Below are 25463 nucleotides of genomic sequence, written 5' to 3'. Positions count from 1 at the left end.
GAACAGGAGGAATGATTCCAGTGAGGAAAACCTCTTTCAATGTTCATATGGGAACCTGACTATTTTAAGACAGACTGGAAAAACTGTGAACCTGTCCTGTAATTTCTCAACAACTATCTTCAAGCAGTGGTTTTGTGTTTTCTATTTTTAGCCACACAGTGGCAGCAGACACACCATAATCAAGTGTGTTATGAACAGAAACAAACAAACTATCTGCAAAAATATGAATGAACTATATAACGTTTATTAAAATATATAAAAGACAAAATACATATATGCATAATTATATCCATGATGAAATATGCATATACAGTATAATAATTATACAGTAAAATGTGTTTACATATATAGATTTTTTTATACATAGAGCAAGATATTTTTGCATTAAAACTGGCAGTGGTGATTTCATATCCCCTCCCCCCCCAAACAGGAAACCCCTCAGTCCACAGAGGTCCTCCAAGACGAAGAAGCCTCAGTGAAAAGCTTGAGAGCAGCAGCACCTTTACACCTGAGATCCATGTTTTGGAAAGGTCTCACACAGAACAGCACACCTATTCTGACAAATAGCTTCCAGGGACTTCAACCAACAACGTCAAGAGGAGAAAGGATGTCACGTCGAAGGTCCCCCGATCTGACGCTTTCTGGTATCTGTACCCTTACTGAAAATGGGTGACGATCGCAAGCAGTCCCAGCAGGAAATCTACAAAAAAACTTCAAAACTGTGCCACACATCTTTTGTTATTACACAATAACTTCAGAAAAACATCCTTCCAGTCCAATATCATCTGCCATCACACTACACGATTCCTCAGTACATCTAATCTCAGGATATATCTGTATAGCTTGCAAGAGGAGAGTAAAAAGATCCTGGACAGAGCGTGAGACACTCCCATGGGATGACGTTAAGTCCTTCAGACTGGTGTGGTTGTGTGTGTTGTGGTTGGTCCTGTACAGTTTCAGTCACTGCACACCGAAGGTGGTCATGTCTGGTGGTAATGATGATAGTGGTGGTGGTGGTGGTGTTCGTGGTGATGGTGGTGCTCATGGCGCTGAACCACAGGAACGACAAACCCCGGGCTCCCAGGAGGGCCAGATACCTGCTCTCTCTCCAGGCTTGGCAGTACAGAGGGCACAGGGGGTTGTTGCTGGGGGTGGGATTGAGGGGACAGCGGGGTTTTGGACGGGGACAGCGCCTCTCTGGCTTTGGCCCTAAGGCGTTTGCTGTGACTGTATTGCAAAGGGTGCTGGTGGTGGCTGGAGGGTTGGGCTTGGTGTGGCATGTGGTACACATCCTGACCCCCGTGCAGCATGGTTTGCAGAGGAAGGTGGTAACCGTGACATTTAGCGGATTTGCCACCTCCGCTGCCTCCATTATTCCCTCCACCTCCCTTGTACGTTCCTTTGGGGGATTTGAGGAACTGTGTCCCCTTGCTTCGAGACTCTGTAGGGTTGTAGCTATCGCTGATGATCTGTGAGCGGCGCTGGTGAACAACTTGGGGCTCTGGTTCCTGGGAGCGGGAGCGGCTCTGGTTCTGGCAGCTTCGACCGTGAGCCTCCTGGGGAGGGATGGCAGGGGTGCTCCCTGAAGGATGAGGTCAGAGACAGCAGTTCAGTGGTAAGTATGATGAACGACAAATCTTCTTGTTAGAATTACTGCTCAGCATCCCCACACTCAACTTTCAACTTATCATTGTAAAATAACTGTGAATTTGACGCAGCTTACCATCAAATCTGGAGGTGTAGTTCTCTATACCAGCCAGGTCCAGGTAGTGATTCCTCCTCTCTGTGTTTTCATCCACACAGTAATGCTGACCCTCAGTGGCTGGTGCCTCATTGTTCTGCCCTTTGCTGCTATAAATGAAAAACAAAAAAGAATGAGAATACTTTCTGTAAATCTTTAATCTGTAAGAATTATTACAATGTACACAGGCCAGCCTCTAAGCACAGTATACTTTGTGTGTACTAACCTGATGTAGGAGGACAGCCGCTTGTCAGCTGAACGGCCCTCCTCTTGGTGACAGCGATCTGAAGAGGGAAAGAGGAAAAAGTGTTCAGTGACATCCATACAGTAGGTAGCTGCTTAAAACAAAAAATATGGTGCTAAAACAGAAAGAGCTTGTTCTTTATAACTTTAAACTGCAGCACTGACTAAAATGAACCAAGGAAAAGAGGAAATCTGGAACCAGAACCAAAACAATCCACAACATCTTCAGATCTACAGTTAACACTAAGTTATTGGCTCCCAACGTATAGAGATCATAGTGTAAAATACTGTTTTAAAAACTTTATTTACCTGTCCCTGTATCTCTTCTGTGGCACCTGGGCTCTGGGGTGACGGTCAGTTTCACACGCAGAGTCTTGCTCTTATTATGGCAGGAATGATTCACAGAGGCATCAACCACATCATAGATGGTGTGCATCAGACTGGACATGTCCTGTAATGATAGGAAAAACACAGCTTGTAGTGTAGGCCAAGTGTAGGTTTGACATGATGATGACATGTAAAGGAGACAAGCATTATTAAGAAGACACGGTATAGATTAAGACTAAAGAAGCACAGTACAAGGAGTGGAAAGACATTTAAAACACACACCTCTTTCGTCACTTTCCCACTGTTGTCAAAGTCATAAAGCGTGAAGATCCACTCCTGACGGTTGTCGTCCTCCACTGAAACATCACACTCCAAGTCCTGTGCATACAAACATGTGTACTGATAATCTGTAATATCACACTTTAAACACATACACAATATAAAGTGGAATGTGTCTATGTGCATATTTTTGCCAATTATAAGCCAAGCCTCAACACTTCTACAAAAACACAAACACTGTAGTCTTTTAACAACAGGGGGCAGAAGTGCATTCAGTCGTCACAGCTGCTGTCTTCTTTGTGGTTTATGAACATTTTTCAAGAGGGAATGAGAGTTGCGTTTCTTAATTTTGCATGAGAACCTGTGGTTGACAAGAGAGATTTATGACACCATCTCCTCTTATCTGAATTCAAATCAAACCTTGCGTCAGTGCAGGTAACTTTGAAGAGGGCTTTCCAAAGAAAAAACAAGAGCAACAACTAAAGGTTTTCTGGTGAAGGATAGCAGGCTTAAAATCATGTGGGGTTTTTTTAATGAATTCATACATCCTGTGAGCAATATAGCAGGGCAATGGGCCAGCTGAAATTCTGGTTTTCAACATGTAAACAGATCACTTTACAGTCCATTCAGCTTCTTTTAACTTGTGTGGAGAAGCACAGAGAATAGAGTCAGGGTGGCGAGCCCTACTACTATGACCTTGTCTTTCTACTTTCTTCCAGGAAAAACGAGCACGACCACTATTCTCAGTTACAACTTTTTGGCAGCAACTTTGATTCTGATGTATCTGGTAACATGGCCGTAATTGAAAAAATAAACATCTGGAATACAGGCCCTGCTGCAGGCACGGTGGAGAGCTGACACTGTGTGAACAGCAGTGTACGTTTACAAGAGAGGAGACCCTAGGGAGAGAGGCGGCCCTTTATGGTTCTATAATATCTCCTCAGCTCACATAACCAGAAGTGATCACCAAAGGGTAGTTCTGAGCAGTTCTTTAAAACATGCAAGTCTAAACATTACAATCTATTTATTCTATTTATTGGTCCCTAAATTCAATCAGGATATGGTCTGGAGCAACGTCAACATACAGACAGATGTTCTGTGCAAAGGGTGAAGGCATAAAACAGTGGGATAGAGGTTACCCACCATGCATTTATTTTCTAACCAATGTTTAAATAATTTTCACTCAATGAAATGCAAAACATTGTCAACACTCTTTTCAACATTTGAGGTAAATGACTTGAGAGAGAGAGACCTTTTCCTGACCTAAGAAATCCTGTCATGTGAGGAAATCTGACAACCACTTGAATAAATAATTATTGGCAATTTAGCGTCCCAATCCACCTGAGCTGTATGTGTTTTTGGAGTGAGAAGCAGAAGCAGTAGAAGAAATGTTGAAACACTGGGTGAACATGCACCTCCCTGCAGGATGGGCTCAGGCAGGAACTTGAGTTGTACTGTAATTGTAAACTCTTACATCCAGACTGATGCGTTTCTTCCCTGGAGCTTTGGTGGCATCTCTGAGTATCTCTCGCTCTCCGTCCTCTGAGTGCAGGTACTGCAGGTAGCTTTCACAGCCCTCGGCTTTCTCTGGAGGAAGAACCACTGTCAACACAACAACACACATTAAAGTTAATGCACAAAAACACTGATTCCTCACACAGAGTTATTTTTGTTTTGTTCAGTAACTGCACTGCAGAAAATCTGACGTCCTCACAAGCTAATATACCTTACTTAAATATGCCTTTGTTGAGAAGTAAGGTAACCAAATATGACATTACATTCATTCCCAAGAAAGCAGCTCACTAAACGTACATGCATCTTTTTTGCTTTTGTGCCCTTAAAGCTTGTGCATTAAGCGTCTTTGTCTATCTCCACCTGTGTGCAGGTGAAACAGTCATTTTCAAATAGTCTGTGATGCTCAGGAAATTCTCTTTACATATTTACAGCTGTATCAGGGTATAATGCGGCATGCATTTCTGAATTTGGCCCCTATAATTGCTGCTCAGCACAGTGCTATCCCTGATCCATAAAGCTTGATATGCACTAATGAAAGCCTGCAGAAAGACTGCATTGCACTTTTTGCACAATTAAACATCCAATTAAAGATAATCTTTTAAGTTCAACCTGACTTCAATTGGGCATAGAAGCCTTGTGAAATAACATATGCATACATTTATATCACACAGGTCTTCAGGTTGTATTATTAATGGAATCGTACATACTAAGTGTTCATCAATCATACAACATAAGATATGTTTTCTGCAGCATAAAATATTCAGCACAAAGCTAATCAATGAGTGAAAAGACATCCTTCTCAGCCTACCCTCTAGGGGACAGTGTTGATCTGCAAATTGTCCTTCCTTCAGCTCACCATTTGGAAACTCCTGGGACAAGGAAAGAGGGAGGGAGGAGGAGGGGGAGAGGAGGGGTGGGGGGGGGGGGGGGGGGGGGGGGGCGGTCAGAGATGTAAGTGAATCTACAGTTCAGACCACAGACACAGAGAAAACAAACAGTTCCAGCTAAAGCATTTCCTACTCAGATGAGAGAGAGAGGGCTGGAGGCTCCAGCGCGGCCAAACACTTTGAACATCTGCACGCTTATTGTGTTTCACTGTCTGGGACATGGGGAGCGCAGCCGCAGCCAAGCTTTCAAGATTCCTTCCGAGCCCTTCAAACGGACCCTCGCATCCATCAAAAAACCCATAATGCACTTCATCCTCTGAGGTTTCTCTTAGCCAACCTGTTTGTTCTCATCCCGCTTGACATGGAACCCAGTGAGGAGAGTTTGATGGAACAAGACCAGAGTTTAAGGAAAAGTTTTGTTGTATTTCCCGGCGAAAAACTCAACTTGAAACGTTTGGTTTATGTAAAACAAGCCTCACAATGAGCTCTCAGCAACATGTGTATATTTATTTTGAATGGAGAATAATTGCCAGATGGAAGTTTCCATGCAGATAGGATGGGACTGATTAAATACACAATTCCATAGCCATATAACAAAAGCGGGACAAAGGAGTTGAAGGGGCGCAGTGAGGGAGGAAAAAAACTCTGCTGTCACATGTGAATAATCTATATCATGAATAAAACAAGCAACAATGTATTCATATCCATCCCACACATGTGCTAATGCAGACACACACTTAGGCAAAGGCAACAGGGTCTCCATACGTGCATACATACACACACACACACACACACACACATACACCACACACACTGCACACACACATTCAGCCACTCTTTAATTACAATTGGATTGTGGAAACAATGAAAATTAAGTGCAGCACAGGCCCTAAACCACAAGTATTTAAACAACAAATGATTCATCTTATTTACGTCATTCTCAGTCCTCTAAGCTGCTCCGCACACACTTTGAAATAAAATCTCACCAGATTGAATCAAGGAGGCCCACTGAAACGAGACAAATAAAAAACAGATAGATGCTAGAAAACAAAAGAACTCCATGTACCTTCAACAGAGCCGAGGCTCAGAGAGTCGGAACATCTGCATGCGTTTAGGTGAACGAGCCCCCTCTCCCCTCCCCTTCCCCTCCCTCTCTCAGAGTAATGACAGCGCCAGGGCCTGTGGTTCTATTTAACAATCTCGGAGCCCCGTGATTATTCCTCACTTCAGAGGATGATACCTCCAGCCTGTAATCTAGCCCTGACCTTCACCGTTGAAGAGGGGAGCCGCTTGAGTCTCAGGGTCAAGGCTCGGACACCCCCTGCAAATTGGCCACCGGAGACACTGAGAGAAAACAGCAAAAGAATGGGAGTCGGGCCTCGGTAAGAGGAGGAGGGAGACGGGAACAGGAGAGAGGCAGGAAGTAAGCGGGAGGAAAAAAGAAGAAAGAAGAGCAGAGAGGAAAGAGGGCACAAAGGGGGAAAGGAGGGAAGGGAAGATAAGAGGAACAAAGATGGGAAAGGAGAGAAGCAGATAAGAGTAGAAGCAGAGGAGGATGCGGTTTGTTAAAGAGGAGATAGGGCCTATCTATTGCTTACTCCAGTCCCTGGGAGCTCTGTGGGAGAGGTGGAGGTGGATTTTTACAGACTCTGCAAGGCTTCTAGGAGAGGTGGAGATAACTGGTACCACTGCCTGGGCCCCTAAACAAGCAGCAGTCTTTAATCACCAAATACACACACTAAAAACCAAACCAGTGTATGTGCATCCACACACAAAAACACACACACTTCCCATCTTTTGTCATTTTCTGCAGCCAAGTTGTTGTTTCCTCTCTGCACTGAATGCTTTTATCTCTCCCTCTTTGTACCGCAGTCCCTTAATGAAGGGCAATATGTAAGGAAGAGAGAGTTCACACAGACACACTGTTGTGCGGCTCAGAGGAACATCAAAGAGAACCATTGATTCTTCTCATCCTCATTCCCACGAGTGTACAGAGCAAGGTATGCGCACCTCTAAATGAAAGACAGGATTCAGCGTTAAATATAATGAAACGAATCAATCATCCAACTGCCAAAACTGAATCTGATCTCTAATTAAAATTCAGATATCTGGAGATCTCTTGCTGCGAGCACAAGGAGGGAACCAGCAGGGCTCGTGTTGAACACATGGCCTCTCCTAGAAATGCCAGCACCCCACCACCTCCACGCTCATTACAACCATTGGGGGAGCTAATGAGAGAGCAGGCTGGGTCTGACCACAGTCTGCAGTTTAACGTCTAAACACATGGCATCTCCATCCACATCGCCCACGGTGTCGGGCTCAAATCTGCCCACCACATGTGTAATTAACTGCTTTCTGGCATGTAGCTGCTCTCATTCTTTCACTATCAGATCACAACTGCTCTGTAGGCTACGCAAACGTGTTAGCGTTTTGAAGCAAAGTGTTTTCTTGTTTTCCACCAGTGGCGTACACCTGAAAACCCATGATGTTACACATCTATGCAGCGTGTGATATTGAGTGTAGGGGAAGACAGTTGACAATTCACATGTGTGGGACAAGACGCTTGAACAGGAATGACAAGGAGATGATAAGATCTATGTTTGCTTTAAAAACAGTGTTCCATGTAAACAGGTTCTGTCTTCCAGACGCCTTAACATAGGAGACAGACAGAGAGGTGTGTGATGTTTGTTCCTGTTTAATGCAGCACTTCTGCCAAGCTTCCCTAAAGCTTCAGCCTACTGCCAGACTTTTATGTGGGATAGGGTAACCAGGGGAAGCTTTCATAGCTCCCTACCAGGTGACATCAGACATCCCCCAGCAGTCTCTCTCTCTCTCTCTCTGTGCCTGCCTACCACCCATCCTCCCGCTAGAAAACACTGCACATCTTTGTTCTCACATCCCCCCTTCTTGCTCACCCCCTAAATATAAGCACACACACACTTCTTTTAGTCCATTCTTTAAACCATACGATGCACAAGCGATTCTGAAAATCGCATCTTCAAAAACAGGGGAGGCTAACATGAGGATTGTTTACACAGTTCCTCTGGCCTCGCGGTATGAAATATGGCAACTTGATCAGATGTCTGGATGCGTATCCGAGTACAAACATATGCTGGAAGAAATACAAAAACAGGATACTGTCTGGAAGCTTCCTCATATAATTTTGAAGCCATGTGGTTTTCTTAAAATGCTTCAGATTGCTTATTTTTTATATGAAGTTGTAATTAGCATAAAAAAATACTTTTACAGTACAGTAGGTGGCATTTCCTTGTCCAAACAAGACCAACAATCTGAGTTATTACCTTAATTTGATGAAGAAAGCGCCTTGGGACATAAACACTAAGCAGCTAACAGTGAGAGTTCTCCAGGATGTACACAGTTTCTAGAAATACAAAGTCACCTGGAACTGACACTTCAGAGGGCGCCACAGGAAACCCTTGATGACCACCAGCCAACCAGCATTCCCACTCCCACTGGCCATTAATTGGGGATGATTGGGGGGTTCCCCATTGATGGAAATGAGGATTGAGTAGAATCAATACAAAGAAAGGAACACCGCTTCGTAAACAAACTGCATACTCTTGAACCACAGAATGAAACTGGAGAGGGAGTGGGGCCATTGAGAAATAAAAGCCCTCCATTCCAGAAGAAACCAACCTGGCCTTGACTCAAAACCAGATGTGAGCGGTTATACTGAAGAGAGGCAGTGAAAAAAGAGGGAGATGAGGGGTGGAGAGGGGGAAGGGGCTGTGACTGAAAATATGAGGAGCTAAAGAGAGAAGAGAAGGCCAGTTGCACAATTTCTGTCTCTTCTCTTGCAAGACAGTAAAAGAAAAATATGATGATGGCTGAGAAGCGAGTACTCTCTCTCTCTGGTTCATCAGGCCTCAGCTTTCAATCCAAGTCGGGGTAATTATGGTGCTCAGAGTCAACAGAGTAGACTGGCCTCAGCTAGTATTGAGGAGCAATATTAAAATAAACAGCGATGCATATACTGCAGCATTTGAGTTAGTCTGCCTAATAATCATCACGTAACACAAGCTACAAGCATGTTTTTATGATACAGTATATAACCAATACACAAGTTTGGAGCTTTTTCAAGTTCAGCCTCAAAAGTTGTATCAAAGGATAAATTCACAGTTTTTCAAGTCTGTCTTAAAGCAACAGTCAGGTGCCCAAATGAGCATTGAAACAGTTTTAACATCAAACATTTCACTTGCTGTAATCATTCCTCCTGTTCATACTGGCCATGAGATAATATCTCCTCCAAATGCACTAACAATGTAAGTGATGGGGGACAAAATCTGCAGTCTTCGTTTTGAGCAAAAATGCATTAAAAAGTTTATCTATATAATGTAATATGAGGCTTCAGCCATCTGAATTTGTCAAATAAAGTGGATATCTTCTGCAGGTACAGTCTTTTTAGTAAAAATGTCCCCCTTTGTGTCTCGACGGACAGTGTTTTCCTGTTCAGCTGCAGTGGAAGTATAGTAACAAAGAGATGGAATTTGGCACTTAAAAGACTGTAACTTTGAAAGATATTGTCTTGATTTGACTAATTCGGACGGCCAAAGCTTCATATTAGCTTCAAGTAAACTTTTAAATAAATTTCTCTCCTGTCCACCATCATTGAAATTGAAAGTGCAATATGAAGGGATCTCTTAATGGCCAGTGTAAACAGGAGGAACGATTACAGCAAGAAAAATGTGTCAGTGTTCATTGACACACAACTTGAAAAACTGTGAACCTGCCCTGTAATTTTTCAATGCTTGTCATTATACAGCTAACATTTGCTACTGTCCACTAATTGGGGTATTTTATCTATGTATCAGTGTGCCATGACATGTCTTTCTATGAATGGCAATGAGATCAGAGCAGAATGCCATCCTGTCATCTGGACTGGCCCCATGCGGCCAAGATGGCCCAGATATGGCTCTTTCAGGGTAGCAGGACTCTCTCTGAGGTCAAACAGGAGGCAAAACCTCTCCCTTGGCAGGACATGAATCACCAGGGCGAAGCCTCTTCGGTCCTAGTATAACAACAGCTGTGGGGAGAGATGAGCATGCTTGCCTGCCTATGTAAGAGCAGCACCTAAACCGCTGAAAGTCACCCGCTCCCCTTCAATCAGGAGAGACTATTTCCTAAACTCTTCACGCCCCTCCTGTCCCCTCCTCACCCGAACACTGACCTTACTCTCACTTTGATTGTGACCTGCTGGTTGGCATAAACAAAGATTAGCATCACTGGCTGACCATCTAGCATCTGTCACTGTGTGCTGTAATCAGCTTGCCTTCATTAAAGAGGGCTTTGATAGGAGTCTGATGTAATGGAGTGTCCTCCTCTCAGCTGTTGCACAGGCAGCTACTGTTGGGAGTTGGAAACCATGTGCTTCATACCAGTGACTGGATCACACTCATGAATCTGGGTTATGCAAATGTATTAAATTATAGACATAGTAGTTCATCACATACGTAATCCCAAATGTATTTGATCAATTACAGGAAATAGAAAAACAGTGGATGTCACGGTCAACTATAGCCGCAACACAAAAATTTGAAGTCAGGTTTGAAATCCAGTGCCACACACTGAGCCACAGAGAGCATGTTGGTTTAATTCAGAAGTAACAGGGCTTGGTGGTGTAATGCAATAGTCTCTGCATGGACTTTTATATGACCAATGCCATGTGTTATGCACTCAAACATTTAATGATCTGCTCAAACAAAAGTGTAGTAAAATGTTTTCTTTTAACAGTCAGAAGCTATCATTTCTTTTTATTCTATTACATTTTATTCTGGAATTTTACCAGGTAAAAACTCAAGACTTCAGTGTTTTTGCTTGCGAGTTTCCTATCAAGTCTTTAGCAGGTGCCGTCTCAAAAGACCAAGTGTCTCACAGCAATCAAGTCCAAGTCTCAAGTCTTAAGGCAACAGGTGATAAGAAACATAGTATGTTAGTATGTCCTAAGAACTAAAACAACTTAACTTAGCATTTTAATAAATGCAAATAAAGCAAGGCTGCAACTAACAATTAGTTCATTATTGATTTATCTATTGATGATATTTTCAATTAAGAGCTTAATTGTTTAGTCTACAAATTGTGTGAAAATAGTTAAAAATGTCTGTCACACTTTTCTAGCGCCCAAGGTGAACTTTATTGGTCCCACCAACAGTCCAAAACCCAAAGATATTCATTTCCCAGTAATAAGAGAGAGAAAAGATAATCAGCAAATTCTCACATTTGAGAAGCTGGAACCAGCAAATGTTTCTTCATTTTCACTTGATAAAAGACTCAAAACACATTCACTCATCTTTTTATCTCTAAAATAAACTATGCTGCTGAACCAGATGTCAAGAGAAAAAAAGATGTACACAGAAACTAGACAGAAGACACACAGAAGAACATATTTCGATCACGCGCACACACACCCTGACAAACAAGACAGAAGCGAGTGCACAGGCCGACGGCATATCAAAGCCAGTGTGGGACAGGCGGTTAGACTCAAACAGGATGTTCCTCTGTTTCTGGCCTCTATGTGAAATTCTGTAAGCTCCCGCGCAGGCCCCTGGCTCTTAAGCCCGGCCAATGGGGAGTGCGCCCAGGCTGATAAAGCTGAGGGGATTTGTTCCACATTCCACAGGCCCTTTAAACAACACAGAGGATCTCAGAATGCCAGGTTGTGGGTTGAGGTGGCTCAGACGCCAATCCCATTACGGTCCAAAAAGCGACTCCACCTCTCAAGCAGTCATGGAGATACTCTCCGTGACTGTCCAGCTGAGCGGTATTTGAAACTGATCAGCTGCTCATGTTGCCAGGGTTTTTTTTTTTTTGGTTTAAATCAAACCGGTTGTCCTGTCAGTTACAGTCAATACAAGGCTTTGTAAGCACCTTTCCGCCTTGGCTGCGTCTGCTGTGTGAAAACCATTTCAACACAATCACTCTCACCTGTAAGGGCTCTTTTTGTGTACTGTAATAAGTGTCAGGTTCCCAGCTGTCTGTCTAGTATTGAGATGTCAGAAATAATTGCTCTCACCTGCAAGATAACCACCAACACCGCTGTTTTCACTGCTCATTTTGTTAAGCTGAGAGGGATTTAAGTCACAACTTTGAAAACCAGGCCTGGCAGTTCATAGGGGCGAGGCTCTGTGGTTGGAGGCTGGTGGAGCTACAGGCGTTACAGTGCTCCTGTGGGTGACTGAGAAATGTAAACAAACCATGTTGGGAAGGACAGCTGCGCGCCAGTGTGGAAGAGCAGCAACACTGTCCAAGTTTACATGCAGAGTACACACTTGAATGATGCTGTCTATCTAATCCACAACGAATTTTCTTTTGCGCTCCTGCTGTTAAAGGCTTGCGGCTTGCTGGTGGATGAGCTGCCTGCTGGTTTCCTCAACATGTCTTCCATCAGGATAAGAACAGGTTCAGGGTCAACACCACAGCTCTATAGTCCACTAGTTACTGCTCCCTATGGGTAACTTACACAGAGAAGTACAGATCCATATGACTGCCCATGATAAGAGGAGCTTGTGCAGCCGTGACCAATCAGCAAGTAATGTAGCATGAACTCTCAACACATCCATCTGGGAGGCATATTGGGCAAGCAGAGACGGACGGCTGTTGTACTGTACTATTATTGCATTCAGCCCTCAGGGGGAATCAGGCTTGCCGGGCAGAGAGAGCCAAAACACAGAGTTCAGTGCGGCAGGATGCAACAAATAACCAAGGTAGACAGGCAGAGCTTCTAATAACTCATCTGCTATAGCCTTACAATTCTCAATAACACTTGCCAAACCTCAGGTCTCAGCACACACCACTTCTTTGCATAATTGGTACTGTTCCTCCTTGCTATGAAATATTTAAGGCCATCCTGCCAGCATAGTTTGGATAAAAGTGTCTTGGCTTTGCAGAGTGCTGCACAGTTTTTTTTTTACACTAGATATCTTTAAATTTGACACATGCAAAAAAAAAAAGAACTGCTGCCCCTCTTTTATCTCTTGTCTCCCTTACTCTCTCACTGTCCGGCACTACTGTCTCCTGCAGCCGCTGGGGATTGTCAGTCTCAAAGAGCAGGAGAATTCTTGACACTGCAAGAACAGGCTTAATTCCAAGCTGTGAAGTTCCTCACAGGCCTGGAACTGGACAGGGGGTCATGTGAGGGTCAACACCAAGTGTTTTCCTGAGGATTCCTAAAAATACACTCCTGCTGGGCACAGGAAGCAGAGGAGACTCCACGATCTTCAGACGATGTGGGAAGCCTGGATATGTAAAATGGACCATTGCCAAAGGGCCAGTGGCTGTAATGCTTTGGCATTTGAGATGCAACTTCCCATGAAAAAAAAAAAGGGGACAAAGTTGAAAGCTGAAGATGAACAGATGAGATCTAGAAAAAAGAAAAGCTGCACATGGGCCAATTACTGATGCACCAAAAATCATGCAAAGCTCATCCATATTTCTGTTGAATTATTCTCAAAGAAAATTACTGGTCGAGAAAAGAGAGGATATGAGCGTATGCGTACGATGAATTTCTTTTGAAATCGTAGTTACAAGACAGGAATTTCCAAGATTCATAGTACAAATCGTGCATTATAATTTCTACTTTTACTGTGACACATCACAGAATTATGCCAAGTAGAGCTTTTGAGGCCACTGTCGACTAGACTGTAACATCTGTGCTTCTTTCCTTTTGGACCGAAGCTGCCATGTGTGCACTTTAGTGACCTGACAGACTTGCTGTGTGTGTCTTAAACACTGTTCCCCAGTGTGAAATTCTGGAACGTAATTCATCCATGGCACAAGCAGAGATCAAAAGGCTATGGTGCAGAGGGCAGCTCAGCTCAACTCCACCTTCTTCTCCAGCTCAGCTTTTGCAGCAGAGCGCACAGAGAGCTGCTGCTTTCACAGCCATAATTACTGGAAACCAACTCTACAAGGCTGCACTTAAAGTTAGTTTAGCTTAGCTGCTTGTATATTCTTATCTTATCTCGGGTGTAAAGCTACAAGCCTGATGGGAGTCTTGTTGTGTAGAGCACAGCAAAGTCTGGAAGCGGTCCACTTGAACGCACCAAGTGTGACACTTCATGTTTGATAAAGGTCCTTGAAAGAGGATTTATGCTTCAAAAAGCACAAGGTGCTGATGTGCAATAACACCGTAAAAGCTATGAGATAATCAGGTGCTACCGGGATAGAGCAGTTCTCAAGGCTGAGCACATGACACTGGGGGTAAAAGTTCAGATATTCTGATACACTGGCATTCTTGAAGTGATAGGATCAGTTGGGCCCCTATCAACACGAAGAACTAGGTGCTGGTTATAGAGCGAGACCTTGCTGAGCTACTATTTGAGAACTTTGCTGTATTCATTTATAGGTGAGTCTTCTGCCTAAAATTTTCATTGTTACAGATAAGTTTGAAAAGCAGCTTTTCTTAACATATGTATATTTTTTTATATTTATATTGGTATTTTTTTAAAACACATTTTGGTTTATTGTGAGCTGAGTGGGTTTTTTTTTCATTCAGCCGCATATCATGAAATAAAATCCAGATTTAGAAGAGTGCGTTTTCTTTGTGGAGCTCCTCCTATGAGCAGATGGTGTCTCTGAAAGGCCCTCAGTGAGGGGGGAAGGCATCTTAAGGAGAACTGCTGTTTATTTGAAATGAGCCTTTAGGTAAACATGTTACATGGCACACAGGGCCAGGTCAGCTTTTGAAGTGGATGGGCTCAGGAAAGAAATGGGTGGGGGAAGAAAAGAAGGCTGCCCTCAGAGGAAATGAGAACAGTGGCCTCTTTCAGCACTGTTTTATCCTCTCCCTCCCTTTCTGTCACATATAGAAAAAGCACAAAAGGTGTTTGGGTATATAAATACATCAACGTAGGATGTAAGGAACCGCTGAATTCTTCTTTTTTCTGAATATCTAAGAAGAATCATTCTGCAGTCATTGGTTTTTAAATTATATTCCCCAGAAAAATTACCACCCATGACAAAAATAAACCACTTCCTTTTAATGGAGACCCATTGAGGGTTTTGATGACGGGAACAGGTTTGTGTAACAAAAGCAAGTTTGCAGCCGTTCCCCATCGGGGAGCGAGAATGTGATGTGCAGGAGGGCCAGGCCTGCGCTGTCTGCAGAGCCCGGTTCCAAGCTTTGAAGCTGCTAGTGTGTTTCAACAGCTAACCACTTTCAGATGGGACTGTGGCGTTTTATGAGCTGAGTAATAGCGATACCTACACATGTGCAGGCTTGGGGTCCCCAAGAGGGGGGAGGCACAGCTCAGACTAGAGAGAGAGAGAGAGATGCCTAACTCCTCAGGGGTCTGGATTTGGGTGTGTTTGATAAGTCTTATGTTATAGCATTCTGTGCATGAAAATGGAGGACAGGAAGCTGGATTCAGTGTAAAGTCTGTCCACCTATGAACAAAGCACTGCTATAAATTCCACCTTTTTTCCAAGGTTACCTTGAACATTAAATGAACTAAATGTTTTGACTCCTTGTATGGAATATATACATGAAATCATAGCGACTCCTAAATCTCATAAGAGACACCTGGAGTGTAAACTGTAGACCTAACAACTGTGAGATTTATACAAAAAGAATACTTTAAATAGCAGAGGCTTCATGCAGCACAGCAACATAACAATGAGTAACAATGCCAGCAGCTCTGGGTGCCCTCCGCTGGGCTTTTTTTTTTTTTAGCATACAGGAAGTCAGGGTTTGTGGTGTGTGTGGTGTTTCACTCTCAAGCCTCAAAACTAGCAGGGCGTCAGGTTCAGGAATGTGGAGCAAGGATGAAGTTTCTAAGCATTCAGGGGTGACTCTGAAGGCTTTTTATACAAGAACAACACAGAAAGTGAATGTAACCTACCGAAGAGCCAAAGCTAGATGGACATTGCATCACAATATGAACAGTGCTTATGAATAGCTCAAAAACACAACGTTGAATTTTACATTAATTCTAGAGATTATTTTTGTTCTGGCATTGCTGTTTGTTTTTCCAACTCAATGTCTGACTCCGTCTCTGTTCCAATGTATGTTTTTTCTCCCACAAGCAACAAAAATAGAGGTATTTGTGTCTAGGATTTATGACTAACAGTGTATTGTGCTGCACACAACTATTTAGTTTCCCCAATGCTTGCATTGTGGAATATATGTCAGGTCAGCATCTGACCTTTGTGGAGACAATCTCAAGTTTCCACTGCCCTATTTCATAGAATAACAAATTCATGTCCAAAAGAGGAATCCCCTGTCCTCATTAAGCAAACAAGCAAAACCTCTCAACTCTCCATCTCAATCTACAAATATTTAAAACAACTAAACGTTGAACAAAAATAGATTTACAATGTCTCCTATGATAAGTTATACATGTCTGGAGCTTCCTGTGTCGTCGCTGAGCTCATCACATGCCTCACTGACTGAAGATGTAGATGAAAACAATGTATTCAATTAACAATGGCTATAATGACAGCATATAATAACACCACCAACAACCATAACTGAAAAAATATAATATTCCCCTGGCTGCTCTAAGGCTTGCGAAATGAAGTCCACTTGGAAAAGAGCTAAAGCTTTCTAAGGGGGAACAGGGGTTTATGTGGAAACATACCTTACACACTAAAATGTAATAACCTTTGAGTCTCCCGGTGTTGTACTTGGCTGGGAGAAGCACAAGATCAAACACAGACTTGGATCCAGCAGCCTTTGCCAAAAATGTCAGCGCTAAGCACTGGGCTCCAGCTTCAGGTATTTTCTTTCCCCTGGCAGGGAGCGAGAGCAAAGACACGGACCAGTGTTAACCCTCGGCGGGGCTGCCCCAAACAGCCACCAGCACACACACTGCTGCACTAACCGTGCAGGGGAAGTGAGGTCTCCCTGCTGTCATCAGTGACCACGCATGTCCAGGTCATGTAGTGTCACTGAAAACCTGGGATGGTCTCCATTCAGGATGTTGAGATATTCACATACGATTGCACGCGTGATGACTTGCTGCAATTTGGCCCAGTGAAGCTGCACTGATCTCTCTGAAGTACAGAAACAGATATCTCATAAATATCATGAAAAGCAGTGACAAGATGTAAGCGACTTCAAAGCAGCGATAATGGGACTGAGAAAGCTCCAAAGGCGACAGATCTTCATTCCATATGTCTGCAGATAACAGCTCCAATAATGAAGGAAGTGGAGTGACTGCCATTTTTCTTGCCTAAATCTTTACAATTCTCCTTTGAGCTAAAGAAGAAATGTAAATGAATATTTATGTCATGAAGTATAACTGACTGAGTGGCATTTATGAAACGCTGTTATATATACAGTATATAAATATAAATATATATATATATATGACAACATGTCACACGTCACACTGCCTCCTTAAATCCCAAAAACCTGTCAAAGCTACTTTGTGTATCAAGGCTGATATAGCTGTTTTATAATACTCTTGGCAAATATAGCTAGACTTATGGTACTTAAATGCTTATATCAACATTACAATATTATATGTTGAAGGAATAGTTCAACACTGTGGGAAATAGGCTTATTTGCTTTCTTGCTGTGAGTTAGATGAGGAGACGATAGTGTTTGTATGTTAAATATGAAGTTACAGCCAGCAGCCAGTTAGCTTAGCTTAGCATTAAAACTGGAAACAGGGGGACACAGGTAGCCTGACTGTTTGATGGCAACAAAATCTGCCGCCTCCCAGCACCTCTAAAGACCACTAATTAAGACACTGTATCTCTTTTGTTTAATCGGCACACAAAACGAAATGTAAAATGGACAAGTTGTGGTTATATTGGAGGGTTATGTGCTGGACTATTTCTTGGCCACGTGCAATGACTTCCTGTCTGTTGCAACATGAGGTTGTCTCATGGATGTATAAAGAGAATTGGAAACAGCGTCGGAGGCGGCACCCCATTCATTCCTATGAAAGTTGGTCAGTGGCACATGAAGCCAAAAAAGCCACTTTCTGAAAACATACTGTGCACGCTCTATGGACTCAATGCGCCCGTGGAGCATGCTCACTAGAGATGTTCACCGGCCGAGACTGCTAACTTCCGGTTCAGCCCTCTGGCTAATTTGAATGGAGGTAAAATGATTCAATCATGTGGCTCTTCTAGACTTTCCAAATCTTATGGGACTGTATGGATCAAATGCTGATAGGGAAACACATCATTATGCTGGGTTGTGACGCTAAAAAAATGTATCTGCTGATTTAGACGTCTCTTTTGCAATTTAAGTCTATGGGAAAAAGTCTTTTTAGGCCCAATAGCATCATGTGACTATGTAGTCACACGATTTGGCCATTATGTCAAAGATTAGCTTCATAAAAGCACAACTTGTAAATTTTAAATTTTGGTTGGTTTAAACCAGTCATTGTGCTAAGCTAAGCTAATTAGCTGCTGGTTCCATCAACATATTTACAGATATGAGAAACATTGTTTCCCCTATAACTGTACCGGCCTGGTGGGCCGCCAGGCCACCGAGAACCCACAACAAGCCAAAAGAATATTTTTTTAATGCCAAAAATTACGGCAAATATCCATTTATTTGGAAATCAATAATCATTTGCATTTCAGAGCCTCTGTGCGGCGCTGTTCCGAAATGTAAGTCAATCTCTGTGTCGTTGCCTGGGCAACTGTTGACATGGACCCCCCACCCTGAAAGAAACAAAATATTTTATTTATGTTATGTACGTTATTTACGTGCACTCGTTTCATTTCAGGTCAGAGTGAGAGTCTCTGCTGCATTTTGCTGTCATTTACGGTCGCAGTAGTTTCTCTCCTCTCCTTTGCTCTCTGGTGGGGCTCAGTCCCTCCACACACACACAGATCAGAGCAGAGGAGTGACAAATGAAGTATAAGATAACGTTATGCGAGTTGACGACAGCTACACTTGTTACGTTACTGTGAGTGCAATAAAAGCTTGGCGAGTAAAAAGCCAACAAGAGTAATTTATTAATGTAATCTGGCCAAAAGATGGATGGATGTCGACCCCAAATGTCTGAAATTCAGGCCAAAATATGCGTTTTTTAAACGTGCCCAACCTGAATCTGGTGACAGTGACGAGGATGCTAGAAGCTAGCATGACTTTGTAAAAAAATGTTCTGAATGGATCACAAGGAAATAAAATAGAAAATGGGAAGACTTATAAAATATGACTCCTTTAACTGTTCTGTAATATTGTAATTACAGACCATTATATTATTGTAATTACATAACATCATAATTAAAGAACGTGGCCCATCCCACCACCCCAAAGCAGTCAACCTAGAGGAAACACTGAGAGTGGTATCATTATTCTTATATAAGGCTCAGCAGTGAAGCGAGTAAACACAATTTCTAAAATGTCAAACTGTTCCTTTAATAGACCTTTCAGGCCTCAGGTTGCCTTTGTGGCAATTGGTCTGTAGTTTTATAATTATGGTATAATTAGTCTGTAATCTGATAAGTGAAGTGCACCACTAAAGCACAAATAAAACCAAAGTAGTGATGGATTCAAGGTGGCTCATCATATCCTGAGGCCCTGTCTGGTAGAGGGGCCCATGTGTAAAAATCTACTTATGACCCAAAAATCAGGGGGGTAGGGGCTTAAATAGGGGGCCATAACTCATTTTTTGCCCAGTGGCCCCCCAGAAGGTTAAATCGGCCCTGGTTTGTGCCAAAGAACTGTGAGCCAATGTGTGAGCCAACAGCTCTTTGATTCCTCCTGATGGCCAGAAAGAGGTCTTGCTCCCCTCATGAGAGCTGGTCACAGGGGAATTAGGGTGAAAGTGAGCAAACTGCTTCAAAGTACTTCAGACAGTATAAATATCCTTAGAAAAAATAAACATTTAATCTGCCTGCAGTGTCCTAATGTCTTTCTCTGTGAGGCACAGGCCACACAAACCACTCTTTTCCTCTCAGTCAGTCATTCACAGACAGAGTTAGAGAAAGGCTCAGCCTCTGAGTCACAGGTGAAGCCATGTGGTGATACACACTTGAACAGTCGAACATGAAAGAAGAGGCTAAAACAAGCATTTTGCACTTGTGACGAGTGTCGGAACCGACCAGGTGATGATGTTTACACTGACAGAGAGGTGAATGTTTATTCTAGACAAATGGCAACTAAAAAAAAAAGAAGTCCCAGGAGAGATGGTGTGATTTGCATGTTGAACAGCTGTTACAAGTTAATATAGGTGAGATCAATGGTCAGCTTCTGCCTGCCAGAACAATGCAGTGGTCAACGCGGATGAGGCTCTCTATTACTCCCCTTCCCCCACTACCTTTAAAACCCCTCAAATATCTCCCCCAAGAAAAAAAAAAACACCCTTAAACCCCCACTCCTCCTCTTTTCCTCTTCCCCGCCACCCTCGCACCCCCTTCCCACCACAGCCCCTCGCCCTGCTCCAGGATTTTGCTGTACAAACCAGGAACAGATGTCTGCCGGGGCCGTGCTGAAAGACCCCGCTGTTCTGGATGCCAGCCACATGCTTTTCATTCAGAGATGAAGGCTCACAGCTCGCCTTCTTGTGAAGCCAATTTAAAAAAAAAAAAAAAAAAAAAAAGAGAGAGAGAAGGGGTGGAAAAAAACAAACTCTCCAAATGCCTTCAACTCCCTTCAAAAGCAACACATATATGAGCACACCTTTTTTGTCTCCACTATAGATCGCTCCCTGCTAGTGCTGCAACATGGAAGTGCTTTTTTTTTTTTTAATTATTTGTGGTCATGAGGGAGGCGGAAGTGAAATGTCATGAGATGTTGCTGACAAGAAAATGTCTTAAATCAAGGATCACCAGCTGCATTGTTGTTTTCAGTATTCAGAGTTCGAAAACTAAAAAGAATGACCTCAGTTTTAAATTTGCAGCTCTGTGTACTGAAAAATAAAATGTCATTTAAGGCCACAGCCTCAAGATTACACAGATATCCCTGCCACAGATCCAAATCAAATACTGCTTACTCAAAATGAACATGGCGACTAGAAGATATACCCAAATGCCCGGCAGCAATATTGTCCAAACAAAACATCCATTTTGAGCAGGATTGCCAAATGAGGATTTTTATATAAGGGGAAAGTCTTATTCACAGATTCCAAATGACTGTTAAAAAAACATTAGCTTACAATTAGTTTAGTGAGCTGCTTGGGAACTCTGCTCTTAAACCTAATTTATTATTGAGGGGCGAGTGCTATGTAACTCTCTGTAAGTCAAAATAAATTTGTGTCTCTGAGCTTTTGGCACATCATTACATCCAACTGAATCCCTAACCGAGCCTTTTTACTTCAAGTGTGATATTATTAACCTTTCAAAGTGGAATAATAAAGCTCTTTGTTGTGGAATTTAAAATGTTGACACACTCCCTCCTCACAGGCCAAGTCTGTGGGAAGTTTTGAGACAAAAGATGGTGCTGAAAGGCTGAATTAACCTGTCATTATTTGGGCATCCAAGCATGTCTGTTTGAAGCTCCAAAATGAAGCACTGTGAGTGTGTGTGTGTGTCTGTCTGTCTGTGTGTGTGTATGTGTGAGGGTCTGGCCTGTTGATGTGTTGATGTTTCCAGAGGTGAAACACAGTGAACCTTCACAGAGCTCTTCCACTAATGAACACACTGCTCTGGATAAGTACATGGTTGGGATGCACTGCCCTTCTGTATTTTACATATTCAATAACTACAGACTCATTTTTTGGGGACGTTGGACTTCGGACCTAACGATATTCCTACACTACATCAGGTGCTTGGACAGGTTAGACTTGTCTTGAACACCTGCAACGAAGTGTCAAAATCTTGATGACTCTTTCCGGGATGATCCCAGTCATCCTGCTGAATCACTCCCCCTTTCTTTGTCCACTCATAGGCCTGATAGGCCACACTTTAACAGGGAAAACTTCAAGACTACAAACTAAGGGCAGCCTGCCAGCCACAATCTTGAATCATGGTTTGCAGCAAAATAAATATTTAAACAGGTCTTTGTATCCTTTGATCTTTTGATATTTCTTTCTAAAGCATAGCAAAGCCTTCACAGATTGTAGGATAAAAATGACTGCTTTATTGAGGAGATTCACTGGTTTACACAGACTGATGTTGGGTGCGAGCTATGTTAGTGCTTGTTTTATTTCCCCCCCCCCCCCCTGATAGTAGTCCATCTCTCAGCCCATCCCCCAGCACAGGGCAGGGGGATAGAGGGGTGAGGGTTCGGAGGCTCCACTGATATCAGAGCCCTTTTATAACTCAGCTCTGCGCTTTGAAGTCGCAGCCAGACAGCTCAGGAATCCTACTCCCCCATTTGACAATGAGGAGGGGGGATGGTCAAAGCTAAACAGCGTGTTTGGCCAATCTCCTCCTATATAAAAATCATAAGTAATCGTGACTGTCCCTGCAGCTAAATGGTGAAACTATCTGGTGAGGGCCACTCATGACGAGAGACAGACACTTTGTGGCAAATGTGGCTGAAATTGATCTAAAAACCCTTGTAACAAACTTCAAATCCTCCAAAAAAAAGAGAGACATTAAATAATATGTTTTTCTTGTTTGACTTAGACTTGTTTAATCATGGTCTAAACCCCAGACATCTAAGAACCCATAATCCAATAATTATATTTGGAAAAGTGACATCGTAATCCGATCCTTGCAAGGAATTAATTAACGATATGTGGGATCAAACGAGGAAATGGTGTTGTTGTCTTTACTGAGCTGGAAGTCTGTCAGCTTGATGGGAAGCTATACAGCATGAAAAACATCGCCAGGGACATCATCTCTCTTTACATTAATGTAGGCATACTGTGGGCCCATTTCAAACAGCATGAATAGAGCTGTCACTGTATGAGCAGGCAGTTACATGTTGTTTGTTATCATATCTGTTTCATTCATGATACTGGTTTTAGAGCTGAAATGATCAGTCGACTGATGTATTGCCAGAAAATTAATCAATCGGCAACTATTTTCATACTTACATTAATTGTATCAGTAATTTTTTAAAGCAAAAAAGCCAAACGTGACATGATTTGATTACTGAATGAATTGAGAAAATAACCCAGCAGGTTAATTGACAGTGAACATAATCATTTCTTGCCGCACACACTGGTTTATTTGGCATTTCATACTTGACATCACGCCTTGGGCAAAGTTACACCCAACACATTATACCTGCTTTGATTTAAAAAAAACACTATAAATAAGTGATATGGAAATCTTAATTGGGTTTATAGTGACATTTAATTTCATCTTCTAAAGATTCTGGTGATCACTCAAGTGAATAAAGAAATCTTACTGTTGTCAGTGGTTAAATATGTTGCCTGAATGAAATGGCAACAGAATACTACAGGAGCAAAGGGAAATGCATGGAAAAAGTAGTTACGATGTTAGTTTCTGCCACAAAAAAAGTACTTAGTTAGCATTATTTTACCACCAACACACATACATGCAGTAACATGATTGCATTTTATTCTGTCCACCTCATTCTGCTCAATAATTCCTGTAAGTTTCAAATAAAACAGGAAAAGTAAAAGGCTGACTGGTTAAACGTTGAAGATTATTCCATTCTAGTCTGTGAACGAGCCTCTAATGTAACTAACTAATGACACAAAATAAATAAATCAGAGCCATGATTTGATAGAAGTGAGGGTGGGACCCACCCACTAATAAGTGCCAAGCTTATGCCTTTTTGGTGGTTTCCCTTCAGGGGAGTGTGAACTCCAACTCCTCTGAAGCAGAGTAAAGTTCTCTTTTAATTTGCCATGAGTGGGCGGTTTATAGTCCTGATATAATCCATAACTCTTCCACTATTACAACCACCCACCGTACAGATTGTCAGTACCTCTGTGTGAACTTCTTGCAGTTTTCTGTCTGAGAGTTCAGGACTCTCGTACCCCTCAAAAACGACACGCTAATTGAAGTGATGTAATGCCACAGAGGGCTGCCCACTGGGAGCAGCACTAGAATGGGAGGCATTGAGGAAAAAGACACAGCCCTGAGTCATGATGCCAGCAGCCACAAGAGCAAACTTTATATCCCGCAGGCTGAGAAACGACTACCTTTCCATCCAGTCTGTGTGTCTGTCTGTCTGTGTGTGTGTGTGTGTGTGAGTGCGTGTGTGCCGCTTTGCCAAGCCGCTTCACACACGGGGCTCATGGCTGTCATAACCCATCCAATGATGCTGGCAGGGGAATAACCGCTGCACTGTTGTGTCAGAGCCAGACGTGACAGAAAGAACAACAAGCTACAACTTTGCAAAGACATCAGCACTGCCCTTCAGTCGAGAAGCTCTCATCTCATCTTACAGGAGGAGGGAATGTAACAGCCTCATTCAGACAACTTTGAAGTGCTTGACAGACTCATCCCATCATCAGCAAATGTAAAAACACACACCTGGCACACTTTGTTTTTATAATGAGTTTTGTTAGGAACAGGAGTGATGCTCATACAGCATAGCAGGAGTGAATGCAAGGATTACTTTGAAGAATAAAAGTCACTCATTTACCGTTTTGACAGCACCATAATAAATTGATTTTCACTGCATCCTGATTTTTTTAACTCTTGGAAATGCTTTATAATCAGTCATAAAAAAGACTTAATCGCCTTTTCATTTAATTTTACATCAAAACAGGCCAGAACAGCAGGCTGATTTTGTTGTTGGGCTTGTTATGACCAAGAAGAAGAAGAAGGAAATAAATGTGAAATCCGGATGGATGGATACCTGCATGGTCTTCAGCTTGTGATCCGTCGCGCTGTACCTCTCACATTCCTCCATCCCTCTCCGGAGGAAGGCGTTCACAACAAAACTGTCTCCTGAGACATGAAGAGAAAATACACACACACACACACATCAGCAGGTCTGATTCACAAGATCAGTCTTTGCTTTATTACATTCTCATCATCCACAAATCCTAATCATGCAGAAGGATCTCTCCTCACCTTCGGGGTTTTCTCTGCGCTTACACGCTTTGGATCCAGTCACCAAGACGCAAAGATGCAAAACAGACGATTAAATGTTAGTTTGTGTTTTTATAATGGAAATGCTTTAAAATGTTCTAATTCAGCGATTTTAATTAAAGCATCTCTTACCATGTTTAGACTGAAGTTTGCCCATTCTTAAGTCCCTCTTCCCTGAATCAATTAAGGTACTCCGAAATCCGACAAGGAGAAAACAGTCAGTGACTCAACATGGTCACATTGTGTTTGTTTTGCAAGAAGAAAACTCCAACTTCATCCAAAGGCTGGTGATTAAATCGCTTGTTCATTGAAGAATCAGTCTGCTAAGAGCAGAAAGAAGATAAATGTGTAAAAAAAAATGTTGAGCGGAGAGGAGACGCTCGCTGTCTGCCTCCACACTTCACTTCAGTCTGACTGGATGTGGAAGCGCTTTGAACGCAGCAGAGACGCGGAGTCAAGTCACAGACAACAGCTGCGTACTTCCGCTTATCGCTTCTAAATAATAAAACATCTAATTGTTGAAAAAAAGTTTAAACCGACTTTTTAGGAATGTCAAATATATTTGGATTAGCTGTATTAAAAATACA

At 42.6% G+C, this 25463-nt stretch overlaps 1 protein-coding gene across 2 annotated transcripts; it reads right to left on the bottom strand.

Moving 5' to 3' along the window:
• Positions 1-316: 316 nt before the first annotated feature.
• Positions 317-25306, bottom strand: nkd2b (NKD inhibitor of WNT signaling pathway 2b). 2 transcript variants are annotated; one of them, XM_067601686.1, is made up of 10 exons: positions 25009-25306; positions 24859-24885; positions 24641-24732; positions 4914-4974; positions 4065-4192; positions 2594-2689; positions 2294-2435; positions 1968-2025; positions 1724-1848; positions 317-1582 (listed from the first exon to the last, which is right to left on the bottom strand). In XM_067601686.1, the coding sequence occupies exons 1-10, from the start codon at positions 25031-25033 to the stop codon at positions 981-983; spliced, it is 1356 nt and encodes a 451-aa protein (XP_067457787.1). In that variant the 5' UTR covers positions 25034-25306; the 3' UTR covers positions 317-980. The 2 variants fall into 2 exon arrangements, with proteins under 2 accessions (XP_067457787.1, XP_067457786.1); XM_067601685.1 differs by having other exon boundaries at positions 319-1582; positions 1724-1851.
• Positions 25307-25463: the final 157 nt, after the last annotated feature.

The sequence above is a fragment of the Thunnus thynnus genome, chromosome 10 (assembly GCF_963924715.1).
Source record: "Thunnus thynnus chromosome 10, fThuThy2.1, whole genome shotgun sequence".
Taxonomy (NCBI): Eukaryota; Metazoa; Chordata; class Actinopteri; order Scombriformes; family Scombridae; genus Thunnus; species Thunnus thynnus.
This window is presented reverse-complemented; position numbering and strand designations above follow the sequence as displayed.

What these genes read in the sequence shown, in the direction of transcription:
- nkd2b (XM_067601685.1), bottom strand. Translation starts at nt 25,033, where the DNA reads ATGGGCAAACTTCAGTCTAAACATG. An exon ending in CAAACTTCAGTCTAAACATG is followed by an intron (nt 24,886 to 25,008) that starts GTAAGAGATGCT and finishes CTGGATCCAAAG; the next exon opens with CGTGTAAGCGCAGAGAAAAC. An exon ending in AGAAACGCATCAGTCTGGAT is followed by an intron (nt 2,690 to 4,064) that starts GTAAGAGTTTAC and finishes TTGTATGCACAG; the next exon opens with GACTTGGAGTGTGATGTTTC.